Source organism: Saimiri boliviensis, chromosome 4 (genome assembly GCF_048565385.1).
Source record: "Saimiri boliviensis isolate mSaiBol1 chromosome 4, mSaiBol1.pri, whole genome shotgun sequence".
Taxonomy (NCBI): Eukaryota; Metazoa; Chordata; class Mammalia; order Primates; family Cebidae; genus Saimiri; species Saimiri boliviensis.
In genome coordinates, this window is record NC_133452.1 from 85,235,055 (window position 1) to 85,249,917 (window position 14,863).

A 14,863-nucleotide genomic window follows, 5' to 3' on the forward strand; every position below is an offset into this window, starting at 1 on the left:
TTGCAGCACTGTTCACAATAGCAAAGATATGGAATCAACCTAAATGCCCATCAATGATGCACTGGATAAAAAAGGTGTGGCACATATGTACCATGGAATACTAAGTAGCCATTAAATAGAATGAGATTACATTCTTTGCAGAAACATGGATGGAGCTGGAGGCCATTATCCCTAGCAAACTAATACAGAAACAGAAAACCGAGTACTGTATATTCTCACTTACAAGTGGAAGCTAAAATGAGAACACGTGTACACACAGAGAAGCACAACAGACACTGGGGTCGTGTGTTCTCATCTTCACCCCAGAGGGTAGAGGATCAGAGGAGGAAGAGAAGCAGAAAAAGTAACTATTGGGTGCTCACTTAGCATCTGGGTGATGAAATAATCAGTACAACAAACCCTCATGATGTGAGTTTACCTCTATAACGAACTTTCATATGTACCCCGAACCTAAAATAAAAGTTTAAAAACAACAAAATAATAAAATTAAAATCACAAGGGAAAAGATTTCATAATTTTGGAGATGAGGATTTTTTAAATGCTTTTTGGTAAAATATACTAAATAGCAAATTTAGTTATAAATGAAGCTTCAAAACTTGTTGAATTTTAAGGAACCTAGAATTTCTTAGGTTTGCTTTTTTGTTTGTTTGTTTTTGAAAAGCAGACAATACCTAAATGAAATTATTCTATTTTGCTTGTGATTCCTCTTTTTGTCCTTGCTTTAAAAGTTGTGTGATTTTTGATACTGTAGATTCTTTTGCAGAAATAAATACTGAATATAAAATGGTTGGAAATATTATTTTAATTATTTATCCCTTATTCTAAAAGAAAAAAGATTCATAGTATAACATTCGAAGTCCTTGGTATCATTTTGGAAACGGAATTGTTTCTTTGAAAGATCAGCAACATAGATATAATTTAGAAGTCACTTGTGTAAAACATGATTGTCAAATTCTTAAAAATAAGAGAAATTTGAGGGGATGAGAGTATAGGGGAAAAGAATGGATGATTATGGCTGAATCTTTATCATTTCTACTGTCACAGATAATAAGTAACAGTAAAATATAATAAAATGAATGGTAAGAGAAATGAAAGGACTGTCTAAATGTTACAAAATAATACAGAAGTAAAGTAGTAGGAAAAAAGCCATATTGCAATGAAAGAAGTGAACACATCTGTCTTCTTCATTTTTCCCTACAAGAAGAATTGAATGTGAACGGTTCTTGGCCAGAGAGAAGTTGAGTCAACTTTACATTACTTATTCTAGCATTCAAGACCATTCATAATCTGAAATTCAACAACCAGTACTGATCTTCTAAAGTCCTTATAACTAATGTTTGTCAGTGTCCCCAGTACAAACTTTGAGACCTCTATTCTATGATTGATTCTTCGCTCCACTCTTCTCCTTATTTGAATTCTACCAAGGGCCCACCTTAAGTCTCATATAATTCATGTCTCCCCTCAGTCCTTTAGTGATCAATGTGCCACTGCTTTGACTTTTAATCTGAACCTCTTTTAAGTTATTTGCTTGTATCTTTTTGTCTTCCCAATGAGACTGTTTCCTAGTGAGCATTTCCAGGGCAAGATCCCTGTTTCTATTTGCTGCTTAATTCATTGAGCACTCTCAAGCTTCAATACATTATCAAAAATGAATAATTTGGAATAAGTTGTCCCTAAGGTACTCATCAGGGCTAAAGTGCACTGGATCTTGAATGTTCCATGGTTCTACATATGTAATAAATTCTATAAAAACATTTCACTATATCTCATAGGAGAAATTAAAGCATGCTTGGTTAACCTGGTTACAGTGAGTTCTTGATATTTTATAATCAAAGAAAGAGTCATATTTTTCTCAGTATCTGTTCATACATTTCCTGTAATAAAAGGACCTGGTATGTTGAATGCATACAAATGTTGTTTTGCTGTTAATATTTTTATGATAAAATTATAACACCCTTATTTTATCAGTGCAGTCTTTTCAGATGTAAATATGTTTTTCATTTCATTGATTTGATAATTGTTGGTGCCCTGTGGTAGCCAGTATATATAGCAGTGAAAGCCAACCAAGGGCCCTGTGGTTCAATCCAGACCTTACCATGCATTAGCGGTATGAACTCAACCATGGCTCTTAATTTTACTGAGTTCATTTCTTTATTTGTTAAATGGATAATAATGCTACCTTCTTCACTGGCTTGCTGACAAAATTGAGATAATTCCTGTAAAGTATGAAGCATAGTGCCTGACACATGGAAGTGCTAGGTGTAGTGTTTAGTCACTGTAATGAGGTATTTGTCAGATTTAACAATGCCGTAAGAGCAGAATCGCTGCAGTTTTTACATGTTAATTTTATGGGTGCTATTTCTGTTAACTTTCAAAACCATTTGCACCTACTATTTTATGTGATATTTTGATCATAAAATAGTAGGTTCTTTTCATAGTTATGTAGAACTGAATTGGCTAACTTCTCAGTGTTCTACTTGTAATTTCATAGTGACAAAGTGGCTTCAAATTGGAACTAACTATCGCTTACGTGGCTTTCTTTTATTATATGATGCAAGATGCTTGTATCACAAAATGAATTCAGAATGCCTCTGTCTAAATCTTCAGTAGTCAAATCAGAGTTAACTATGAAGTAGAGAAAAGTCATAAAACTAAAACTGATACATAGTTTCCAAAAGATACTTGTAAAATAAATTTTTGTAAATGATAAGGTATCCTATACACCATTTTACTATCTGTGCCTATTCCCAGATTTCACTTAAGAAACATTATAAATTTATAGCCTGACCACATTGTGCCCTAAACATTAAAGGCAAACCATATTGTAGGGATTTCATTTTAACCACAGAGAAATTGTAACAAGCGCAAAACCGCAGAACCAAGTAAGTAGTAGATCCGGGAATAGAATTGAGAAGGCTCTGATTCCTCCTCACATACTGAGACCACAGAGTTCTGCTCCGTCTGAACATAATGACAGCTCATCCAATGCTGCTAGACCACCAGTATATGATACATTAGGAGCAAACCATATGCCAGCACTCTCCAAAGGCTCACAGGCTTTACTTTCTAAAGGCCTACTTTGAAACCAGAGAAGTAGGAGGAACCATTACAAGCACCTCATGATTATTGACTGATTCTTGTGTTTGGGGTACTTAGTTGCTATAACAAAGTTTGGCTCTCTGCTAGGTTATAAAAAAGTAGTAATTTGTAACCATAGAAATGGTTTTAGTAACATTTTAGTGACATTTAGTAACAGTTTTTAGTAAGATTTTTGTAATTACCAATACAGCTAGCTAAAGAGTTTCCTTGGAGAATGAATGGCATCATACATAAAAGGAGTAGAAAAATTTTATATTTCCTTTAAGAATTGACCCTACTATCCCATTTTACTTTTAAATTTTTGCTTCTTTTTGTCTTTAGTGATTTACAGAGCACTGAAATGGTTGTTTTAAATATTTTGTCTTGTAATGTTGCTGTTTGGAGAATGAATTTGCCAACCTCTTCGCTCTGTCATGCTAGAAGTAGACTTATTACTATTTTGGATAAAATTTGCTTGGATAAAAATTGCTTGTATTTCTGTACATTTTACCATTTTATTATATATAAACCTTTTAAACTGGGTTTATTTTCATTCTTTCTGAAATATACGTTTTAGAAGTTTCTTTAGCAAAAGTCTTTTGATTTTTATTTATCTAAAGATGTCTTCATTTTAACCTTACTGTTGAAGAATAGCTTTGTCTAGGATAGCAGTTATTTTCCCCTATCCCCTTGAGGGTTCTATAGCCTCTAGGCTTCACAACCACTTTGTGAAGTAAGTACTGTTATTATGCTCATCTCATAGATGAGGAAACAGGCACACAGGTATACTACATCCATTCTGCTCAGTGATGATAGTCTAGCAGTAATGATTAGTCTTACTAAACTATCAAGAAAAAAATACCTCTCTGCTTTAATTCCTATAGCTTTATAGTAACTTTAATATTTAGTACTGTTAATCATCTGTATTACCTGCCTGTGGCTTCTATTGTTACTATTAAATAATTTTTTTAAAATCTGGTGGCTGTAGAATACTTATGTGTCAGTCATTGTACTGAGCACTTACTTTTATGACTTCATTTAATCTTGCCAACAACCTTATGGAATAGGCTGATACTATTCTCATTTTTCTGATAGGAAATCAGAGGCTCAGAACAGTTAAGGACACATAGTATGTAAGGATGACAAGATTCATCACAGGAGCTCTGACTCCAGAGCCTATACTTGTAAACCAGTGTGACAGCCAAGTAAATACTTAAAAAGAAGGATAAAAGATGATTAATAGTACTAAATAATTAAAGTTACTATAATGGTATAGGAATTAAAGCAGAGTGGTATTTTTTTCTTGATAGATTATTAAGACTAATCATTACTGTTAGACTACCATTACTGAGCAGTACCAATGTGGTATACCTGTGTATCTGTTTTCCTCATCTATGAGATGAGAATAATAATAGTACTTACTTCATAGCATGGTTGTGAAGAGTAAGTGTGTGTGTGTGTGTGTGTGTGTGTGTGTGTGTGTGTGTGTATGATATAAAGTGAAAACATATTTGTTGCCATCAGCAGTAGTAGAATAAAATAGAAAAGCACAGAAACAGATGCTACTATATATATCAGAATATAGTATCTAATTACACATGATTAGGAGAAGGATGGACTACCACCTATGTACTGGCGTAGGTGGGTGATTATGTAGAAAACAGAAATTTTGATAGAGCTTGTTTTCTTTAAGCTATGGCCTAACAGTAAAAGTATACTGGATTTAGAGATTAACTATTTTCTAAATCTGTGATATAATTTGAGGAAATTTTTGATTAATAGTTAAATAAATATATGTAGAGGAGACTATTGTAAGCATTTCATCAAAGGAGAAACCATAAATAAAAGGACTGAAAAATCTGACCACATAAAAATTTAAAATTTATTTGGTGAAAACAATTAGGAACACTGTCTAAATAACTAATGACACAGTGTACTAGATTAGAAGAACCATTTGCAACATATATAACAGAAGGTACTTTTCTTATAAAAAAATAAAACAACTATAACAATAGAAAAATGAACAAACATAGACTCTTCCAGAAAGAATTTAAAATGACCAATAGACAGAAAAAGGTGCTAGGCTACAATAGTAATAATAAAAACTAAAAATAAAAAGTTAATACCAGTTTTCACCTGTTACAGTAATTTAAAAAGATAGTATATCCAGGATAAATATATAATTATATATAAATTAACTTAATGGAAGGGAAATAACAGACTTACAGAGTTTTTTAAATTGTATCAGAAGCAAAAGAGAAAGCTCATCTGCCTTGTGATATCAGGGGGTGGTATTTGAGACTGTCCTTGAATTATAATATTGGCAAGAAGTGATAAATGAGTGCAGGGTTAACTCTTTTCTGGAGGTTTGACATTCAGGGGAAGAAAGATAAGTAGCTATAGGTTTGATTTTGTCATGGTGAAGGGAGGTAGTTTTAAACTCAGGTAGTCCTGAAAATGCTTGAGGACAGGAAAGGACCAGTGGAAGAAGAGGAATTGGAGCTGTCAGCATGAAGAGGTGCCGTTGATTCAGTAAGGTCCATAGAGAGATTAGAAACAAGGAAGCAAGAATTGTTCTCACAAGTTGAGGAAGAACATAGAAATAAAAGTACAAAATATTTTAATGTAGGGGAAGAGTGAGAAGGTTAATATCGTTTTCTCTAGCATTGATCTTAATGAGGTAGTGACTGGTAAGAGACTTGGGAGACCAGGAGAATAAACGAAGGTTCGTAAAAGCTGCTGCTATGGTCTAATCATTACTATTACATGTTAAGTTTTATATGTTGATATGTAGTCCCCATTGTGAAAATATTAAGAGATGGGGCCTTTGGGGAAGTGATTAAGCCGTGAGGACTCATCCTTTTTGAATCTTTTATCAGTGCCCTTATAAAAAAGGCTGAAGAAAGCATGTTTACTTACTCCTTCTGCCATGCAAAAATGTAACTAAAAGCCACTATCTATGGGAAAAGGGTCTTCACCAGACACAGAATCTGCTAACACCTTAATCTTGGACTTCCAGCCTCCAGAGCTGTGGAATAATAGATTTTTATTTCTTATAAATTACCCAATTGAAGATATTTTCTGATAGCAACTGCTATGGGGATTGTGTTGTGGACCAGTAACAGATGAAAACAAATATTTCAGGACTTTATTGAGATCCTGGCTGAGATTCAATAGCATTGATTTATGTGCTATCTTAATAGAAAAAGATCTTCATAGTGATAAAGAACAAGGGGACAAGGAAGTCTAAGGAGACAGCCAGTATACTGTTGAAATAACTGTCTTTGGCATACAGAGATGAAGCTAGATGGGAGGAGTGGAAGGGCCACAAGGAAGAGCTGACGGTATCTTTCACTATACCCTTACATATACTACCACTTTATAGCCAAATAGGGCTTTTAAACCATTTTTTAAACAATTTTTTCTTTTTCATCTTTCACCTGAGTTATTTTGCTTCTGTTTTTCCTCAGCTTATAAAACCCCCCATCTCTACTTTTGGAATTATAACTATTCATTAAAACTTAGTTAATTTGTTTTGCTTTGTCTTTGATCACAGCCAGAAGTGATATCTGTCCTCTGAACACCTATTATTCCTTATTTTATACCATCTTTATATTACTTCTCATTTACTTCAAAAAGAGTTTTGTTTCTACTAAAAGTTAAATTGCTTAAGGAAAGGGAACATATTTTTGTCATTTTATGTTATTTCACAGTGCCAACACAATGCCTTTTCCATAGTAATCATGTAGTAAATATTTGCTAAAAAGATATTATGTTGCATATTTATACTAAGCAGCAAGATAGAATCTTTAAAAGGAAATAATGTTTTCCTATTTCTATGGGCTAATTTTAAAAGTTTTTTTTAAATTTTTTTAAGTTTATTTTCAAATTGTATTTTATTAGCTCTTTTAATATGAATGTTTTTGTGCCATAGGTATGGCATGAATTGCCTTATTCAATTTGAAGATTTTGCCAATGTGAATGCATTTCGTCTACTGAACAAGTATCGAAACCACTATTGCACATTCAATGATGATATTCAAGGTAATGAAATTTTCACTGCTTATGGATCAATAACATATCTGAAATTAGTTCATAATTTTATAAGGATTCAAATTAAATCAATTATACTGAGTACCTTTTAAATCCCAGGAATTATGCTTGTTGATGTCACATATTATTTCTCATCTAGTTGCACATATTTGAGGAAAGTACTCTCTGACTCTAGAATATACCATATTACCCATTAGCTAGAAAATGAGCTCTAAGAAATCTGACAAAATCCCTGATGATTATGTCTAAACAAAGAATGAAATGTATGAGACCATATTATTCATTGTTTAAAAATAAAAGTGTATATACTTCTCTCTTCAGCCTCATCTCAGTCAGCCAATTTGTGCTTTACCCCAGTAGGAGCCGCCATTATATGGTGTGCTGCATTTTACTATTTGTCTTTGATTGTAGATGCTTGGCTACCTGCCTTTGTCTAAGCTGCTGAATTTTTTCTTCTTTAAGCTCTATTTTTTTAATCCTCTACAGATCCATGCAGAGCTCATCCCCAATACACATGTCTTACTATGAGAATCTTAGGGATCTTGTTTCACTATTGGAAGGTAGGGGGAAAGCGCAGGTAGATGTCCTGAGGAGAAAGACCATAAAGAGTTTTTGTCACTTGAAATAAGATTTTAAATGCTTCAATTTCACTAATTTTAATGAATGTTTTCCAGTGTTTATCTAACTTGATTCTCAGCAGCATTCCACATTGTTGACTCACCTTGTTTGTTGAAATACTCTGTGCTGTTGGCTTCCATGTCACACACAGCATTCTGCTGATTTCTTCTTACCTCTTTGGCTGTTGGCCTTTTCTTTTTATTCTGCAAGTTCATCCTTTCCTGTCTAGCTATTAAATGACAAACACTTCATTTTTTAAATGACCCACTCAATGCCAGGTCATTTTCTTTTTGTTCTGCTTTATGTTGTTAGGTATCTACTCCAAGTCCACAGATTCAGTTAGCAGATTTATATTGCCAGTCCAGACTTCTTTGTGTTCCAGGTCTATATACCCATCTATTTATTTAAAATCTCCTCTTAGGCACCTGTAATCCCAGCACTTTGGGAAGTCAAGGCAGACAGATCACTTGAGCCTAGGAGTTCAAGACCATCCTGGGCAACATGGCAAAACTGTCTTCACAAAAAAGTACAAAAATTAGCCCAGCATGGTGGTGTGCACCAGTAGTCCCAGCTACTCAGGAGGCTGAGGTGGGAAGGATTGGATCTCTTGAGCCCAGGAGCTTTAAGCTGCAGTAAGCCATGCTCATGCCACTGCACTCCAGCCTGTGTGACAGAGCAAGGCCCTGTCTCGAACAGCAACAACAACAACACAACTCCTGTTGGATATCTCAAAGTTATCTCATACTTAACCTACTCCCAAATCAAACTCTTATTTCTCCACCATACCTGACCTTCTTCCAGTGTTCTTTTCAGTGAATTCTGATAGCTCCATCTTCAGCTTTCCCACCAAATACAGTCTATGACTAAATCTTTCCCATTTCTTATCACAAAATTCTTCAATTTCCATAGATTACTCCTCATCACCCTAGTGTAAATTACTATCATCTAAGAAACCTATCCACATTTACTCTTGCTTCCCTTTCTTATACGTTTTCTGCATAGTATCTCTACAGTTTGTCAGGTATAGATCTAAGTAAGTGCTGAGGCTTTTCTGGTGAACAGATAGTTTTCATTTGGTTATAGAAATCTGATCATATTATTTCTTCCTTGAAATAATTTAATGGATTGTCATTGTGCTTAGGATAGAGATGAAAATCCTGAATGTGGCCCAAATTGCATGATCTGACTCCTGTTTTTCTCTTCAGCCGTTCTAGCCACACATCCTTTCTCAGGTCCTGAAATGAGTCAGGTTTCTTCCTATTAAGGGTCTATCCAAATGTTGATCACTCGTCCTGGAATACCCTTTCTTCCCCTCTTCAAATCTCATCTCAAATATGACATTCCTCAGTAAACCCTTCTGAATTTCTGTATCTGGGTCAATTCTACCTCATAGGCTGCCATAGCACTAGGTATTTTTCTTTTTTGCTTATCATAGTAGCATTGTTATATATTTATGCAATTTTTTTTTTGAGACAGAGTCTTGCTCTGTTACCCAGGCTGGAATACAGTGGCACAATCTTGGCTCACTGCAACCTCTGCTCCCAGGTTCCAGTGATTCTCCTGCCTCAGCCTCCTGAGTAGTTGGGATTACAGGCACGTGCCTCTATGCCTGGCTATTTTTTGTATTTTTACTATAGACCAATTTTTGCCACATTGGCCAGGCTGGTCTCGAACTCCTGGCCTCAAGTGATCTGCCTGCCTCAGCCTTTCAAAGTGCTGGGATTAAAAGCGTGAGCCACCACATCTGATGTATTTATGCAATTTTAAAAAATTAATATCTCCATCCCAACTAAATTGTAAGCTCTATGAAGGCAGGAAACATGACTATTTTGCTCATCACTGTATCATTAAGTTGTCACTAACACAGCCCTAGGCCCATAGAAAGTACTTAATATTAATGGAACAAATCAACATAATATGTCTAAAGCAGGCAAACTACAGCCTGTGAGCCAAATCTAGCCCACTGCCTGTTTTTGTAGTTTATTGCAACATAGCCATGCCTATGTGTTTATATATTGCTTACAGTGGCTTTCATGCCATAATAGCAGAGTTAAGTCTGGGATAGACACCGCATGGCACAGCCCTAAAATATTTACTATCTCGCCCTCTATGAAAAGAATTTGCCAACCTTTAGTCTAAGGGATTAAACTTGAAGGAGTTGGTGAAAGTTGAATTAAGTAGTTGGTAGGTTGGCTTGGGTAGGTTTACATTTGGAAAGGTCACTCACACTGTCTTCAATCTAGAGAACAGAATGAATTGGAGCACATTTGAAGGCTGTTGCAGAAATCCATGATGATGGCATCTTGCTCTAAGAAAGTGCCAGTGAAGATGAAAGTAGACACGTAATTAGTTATTGATAGTAAAGGTGAGGAAGGAGCCAAGGATGGAGCCTAGGATTTTGCCTTGAATAACCAGAAGAATGGTAGGGGAGTAACTGAGATGGATAAAATGAGAGAGACTCTTTTTTTTTGAGATGGAGTTTCGCTCTTGTTACCCAGGCTGGAGTGCAATGGCACGATCTCGGCTCACTGCAACCTCTGCCTCCCAGGTTCAGGAAATTCTCCTGCCTCAGCCTCCTGAGTAGCTGGGATTCCAGGCACGTGCCACCATGCCCAGCTAATTTTTTGTATTTTTAGTAGAGACGGGGTTTCACCATGTTGACCAGGATGGTCTCGATCTCTTGACCTCGTGATCCACCCGCCTCAGCCTCCCAAAGTGCTGGGATTACAGGCATGAGCCACCACGCCCGGCCGAGAGACACTCTTACATGTAGATGTTAAGAGCATGGACTTAGGAGTCATAATGATTTGCTTTGCCCTTTAGTAGCTATGGACTTTGACCAATTTGCATAACCTCTCTGTATTTTAATTCCTTTCATATGGCAGAAAGTTACACAACAGTTTCTATTTTTTCTTTGAAACAATAGATCGGAAGTTTGTGGAAGACAAAAAAATATATTCAATAGCCTGTAATTTGTCTTTGAAATAACAGGATTGGAAATTTGAGAAAAATAAAAAATATATCTGAAAGAACTATTGTAGAGGACAAGAGAGCCACTGACTATGATATAAGGATTCAGTTAGTGGACGTTGGAGATTCCGTTGAAATTAATACTGTAAATATATCATGATGCCTGTCTGAGCAGCTTGAGTTTAACAGTTCAGGAATAGGCAAGGCCATAATGAACAACTGGATTCATCTACATTAGAAATTTTATTGTATTTGTGCAAAGAAAGGACAACAGGATAAGAGTTAAGGTTAAAGTGATGACCATGACACTAAGCTGGATAGGGAAGGAAGTGGAGATAAAAAGATTGTTAGATAGGGGGAAAGGCCTAGACATTTCAATGGGGTTGAAGAATGGGTATAATAAGGATAATTGAATAAGAGACCTGGGAAGATAGGAGGTTGTAGACCATACATGAAAGTAATTGGTCAAATCTTTCTTTTCCCCAAGTTCTTTGTGATATTAATTACATTGTTACTTTAGTGCCAATTTTCATGACAAAGATGCTTAAGTTATTTAAGCTTTGTTTTATTATTTTTCATATTAAATTTCTTATTGAGTATTCATGAAAAGTGAATATTTGAAGATTTCAAAAATAAAATAACCTCAAAATTTCCAGGTGTTAAGAATTATGAGCTATAGAAAGACAGCCTGATATTAATGTTATTTGTACTAGTCCATTTTCACACTGCTACAGAGAACTTTCCTGAGACTGGGTAACTTATATAAAGGAAAGAGGTTTAATTGGCTCAGTTTCTCATGGCTGGGGAGGCTTCAGGAAACTTAAAATCATGGCAGAAGGCAAAGGGGAAGCAAGGGCCTTCTTCACAAGGCAACAGAAGAGAGACAAGAGAAGGAGGAACTTCCAAACACTTATAAAACCATTAGGTCTCATGAGAACTCACTCTCTATTACAAGAACAGCTTGGGGAAACTGCCTCCATGATCCAATCACCTTCCTCCCTTGACACGTGGTGACTACAGGTCCCTCTCTCAACACATGGGGATTACAATTTTAGGTGAGATTTGGGTGGGGACCCAGAGCCAAACTATATCAGTATTGCACACTAACTTGAAGATACCATGTATAATAATTATAAAGTGCCCTTGTTGCTACAAACACATGCTTTGTAGACCAGTGTTTTGAAGTCACTTATCAATTCATTTTGCAGTGTTCTCTAAAACAGCCACCAGTAAACTGTTGAACAAACCTACAGAATTCCTTTAATATTATATATCTTTTGATTTTGTGGGTCTCATATAAAGGTCCATACAAAGTCCATAAATGTCCATAAAATGTCCATACTGGTTAAAGACCAGTATTAAATAATTTTGAATCATCATGTAGAGTTAATGGGAGACAGAGTTCAGTTTAAGAAAAAGAATGCTAAATTCAAATTATCAAACAAAACAAACAATTAGGGTCAGGATTTTTATCCATCAAGGCCAGGAATTTACAGGTCAGGCTCTGGGTACATCAGAATGAAAGTCTGGAGCACAAGAAATCAGAAGCAAGAGCCAAGCCTAGGTCCAGAACAGCACACGGAGGAGCCCTGAGGATCCACAGTAGAATATTCCCTCCGAGCAGGGCACCACAGTGGAGGCATTTAATAACTAGTTTTTCACAACTAGTTTGTCCTAAAATATAATATGTACATATATAGTCTTTTTATTTCCATATGGGAATTTGTGTTCAGAAAGTATTTCCTAAGGCAGAAAGTATTACTGCCTTAGGAAACAAAAAGATAGGTTTGAGAAAAATATGTCTAATCTCTGACTAGAGAAAACCTTTGGTAAGTTATTGGGGTTCTGACTAGAAATGTCCAAACCATTTTGTGCACGTCATACAAAATTGTGTCCTTATGACACATTTTCTCCATACGGTTCTTTTTTTTACCTTTTTAACCTTATGTTCTTACCATTATGCCCACAGATGTGATACTTTCCTCTTTGTGGGCGCAGAAATTACATTCTAGTGCCAACAAAAATAATTATCTAACCATTATAGTCTTACCATGTAAATAAGTGTGTTTACACTGGATCCTTGGGTGGACTCTTTTCTTTTTCTTTTTTTTTTCTTTTTTTTTTTAACAGATGTGCTAAAGATATGATTTATGAAAAGTATTTGATTAAAATTATATACACTTAGAAGTCTACCAAGTTAGTTATCTAAAATAACCTTAAAAAATATAGATTTTGGTTCAAAATGTATTTTAGACATGAATGCGTTCTCATTATAAATTAAACTGGAAAAATGCAACAAATTGAATCTATTAAGAAATTGGACATGTAATTATGTAATCTGAAGACAATCAGAATTCAGCAAATTCAGACTGAAAAAACTTACAGTTTTAACCTCTAGTCATTTAAAATAAACTACATAAAGAAATTTTTCTTCTCATAATAGCCTCTCTGGAATGGCTTCCCTGTAACATGACACTCTAAGTATTGCACATGGAAATTTTAGCCATAATAAACTACTTTGACTTGTTAGAATTTTTAAAAATACATTGACTATATCAGGCTACATTTTTGTAAATACAGTCTAATCTTATACTGAGTGCTTTGATTGAAAAGATCAAAATCTGACATGGTGAAACGGATGTTCACAAAAGGATACCATGGCCAGTAAATGTATTTTGGAAGTTTAGCCTTACTATAAAGTTTTTAAAAATTTATTAAACAGCAAGTGAGAAACTGATTTTTCTCTATCAAGCTGGCAAAGATTTCCATTATAATCCCAGCTGCTAATGATGCTTTTAGAAAATGACAACTTGCATACATTGATGATAAAAGTATAAGTTGGTACTCTTTCAGGGGGGCAGATTGTGTCAAAAACCTTAAAAACATTCAGATCTTTTATCTGATACAATTCTTTTGTACAGGTTTATCCTGAAGAAATAATGATGTGCAAAACAAATATACAATGTATTGCAGCGCTATCTCTAATAGCAAAAAATCAGAGCCCCCTAAATATCTAAAAATAGAGGTTTGGTTGAATGAATTACCATATACCCCTAGTAGGGAATATTATAACTGTAAAAAATAATATTTTAAAATATAGACATGGTAAGGTAGTCACAAGATATTTTTAAGAGATAAAAGCATGTTAAAATAGTAAGTAATTAGGTATTTTTTGTAAATTAAAATTTTTTGAATATACGCATGTCACTATGAGATGAAAATTTAAGACTATACATAAGAATGTTGAAAATGCTTATAGCTAGACAGTGGGATTCCAGGTGACTTTTTTGTCTTTGTTTATCTGGATTTTAACTGTTTGATGCATTTACCACAATGAGCATATATTTATGAATATCTATTTCAACTGCAAAAAGATCAAACATGGCATAGTTGTTGAGCCATAATATCAAAAATACCTAAAATATATTATTTGATTATCAAGATAACTTAGTATCAAATCTTTTAACTTCTATTAGTATTCTTCCCAAAGTGGTATTGTTTTTTATGTTATAATCTGGAATTTGCCATCATCTCATATCAATGACATTCTTCATTACGTCACCACTTATTTGACAAAATATTGGACATAACTGATCATAGCAGACAAGACAGCAGACAAGACAAGTTATACAAAGAATGATAATAGCATTGTAACTATCCTTTTTACTCATAGAATTTTCTGAGTTAATATTCATTTAATGCTTATAGTATTCTGAAACTTTTTTATGTGTAGATCTTATATTTATGTGTAGATCCCGAAAGTATAGGGTTTCTTTTTATTAATATGCAAGAAAATATTTTAGATTATTTTATTATATTAAAATGTGTCAAATACTAATCAAAAAAGTAGCTCATGAATTAGAATATAAGAATATTTTGTTAAATATTTTTATTACAAAAGAATGTAACATAGAAGAATTTAAAGTATTACTTTGTCTTATTAATAATGACATCCCACCACTTTGGGAAACATGATCATGGTTGAAAGATGGCTTCTTTTGCTGTAACTTCAACCTCTTTCTCTCTATTGCCTTCTCCTTAGTCTGTGACCATATTTAAATTGCTTTGATTCTTAAAATTATTGCCTCAATTCTACTTTCTTCCCTCCAGCAGCCCATGTCCTTCTTCTCTTAAAAACATAAAA

At 34.5% G+C, this 14,863-nt stretch overlaps 1 protein-coding gene across 2 annotated transcripts in view; it reads left to right on the forward strand.

Annotated features, from left to right (window-relative positions):
* Positions 1 to 14,863, forward strand: part of ME1 (malic enzyme 1) — a 194,834-nt gene that overhangs the window by 146,752 nt on the left and 33,219 nt on the right. For both annotated transcript variants that reach the window (XM_010333832.3, XM_003922971.4), the window contains one exon: positions 7,013 to 7,122. In XM_010333832.3, the coding sequence (XP_010332134.2) occupies positions 7,013 to 7,122 (110 nt within the window). The remainder of the gene's footprint in view (positions 1 to 7,012; positions 7,123 to 14,863) is intronic.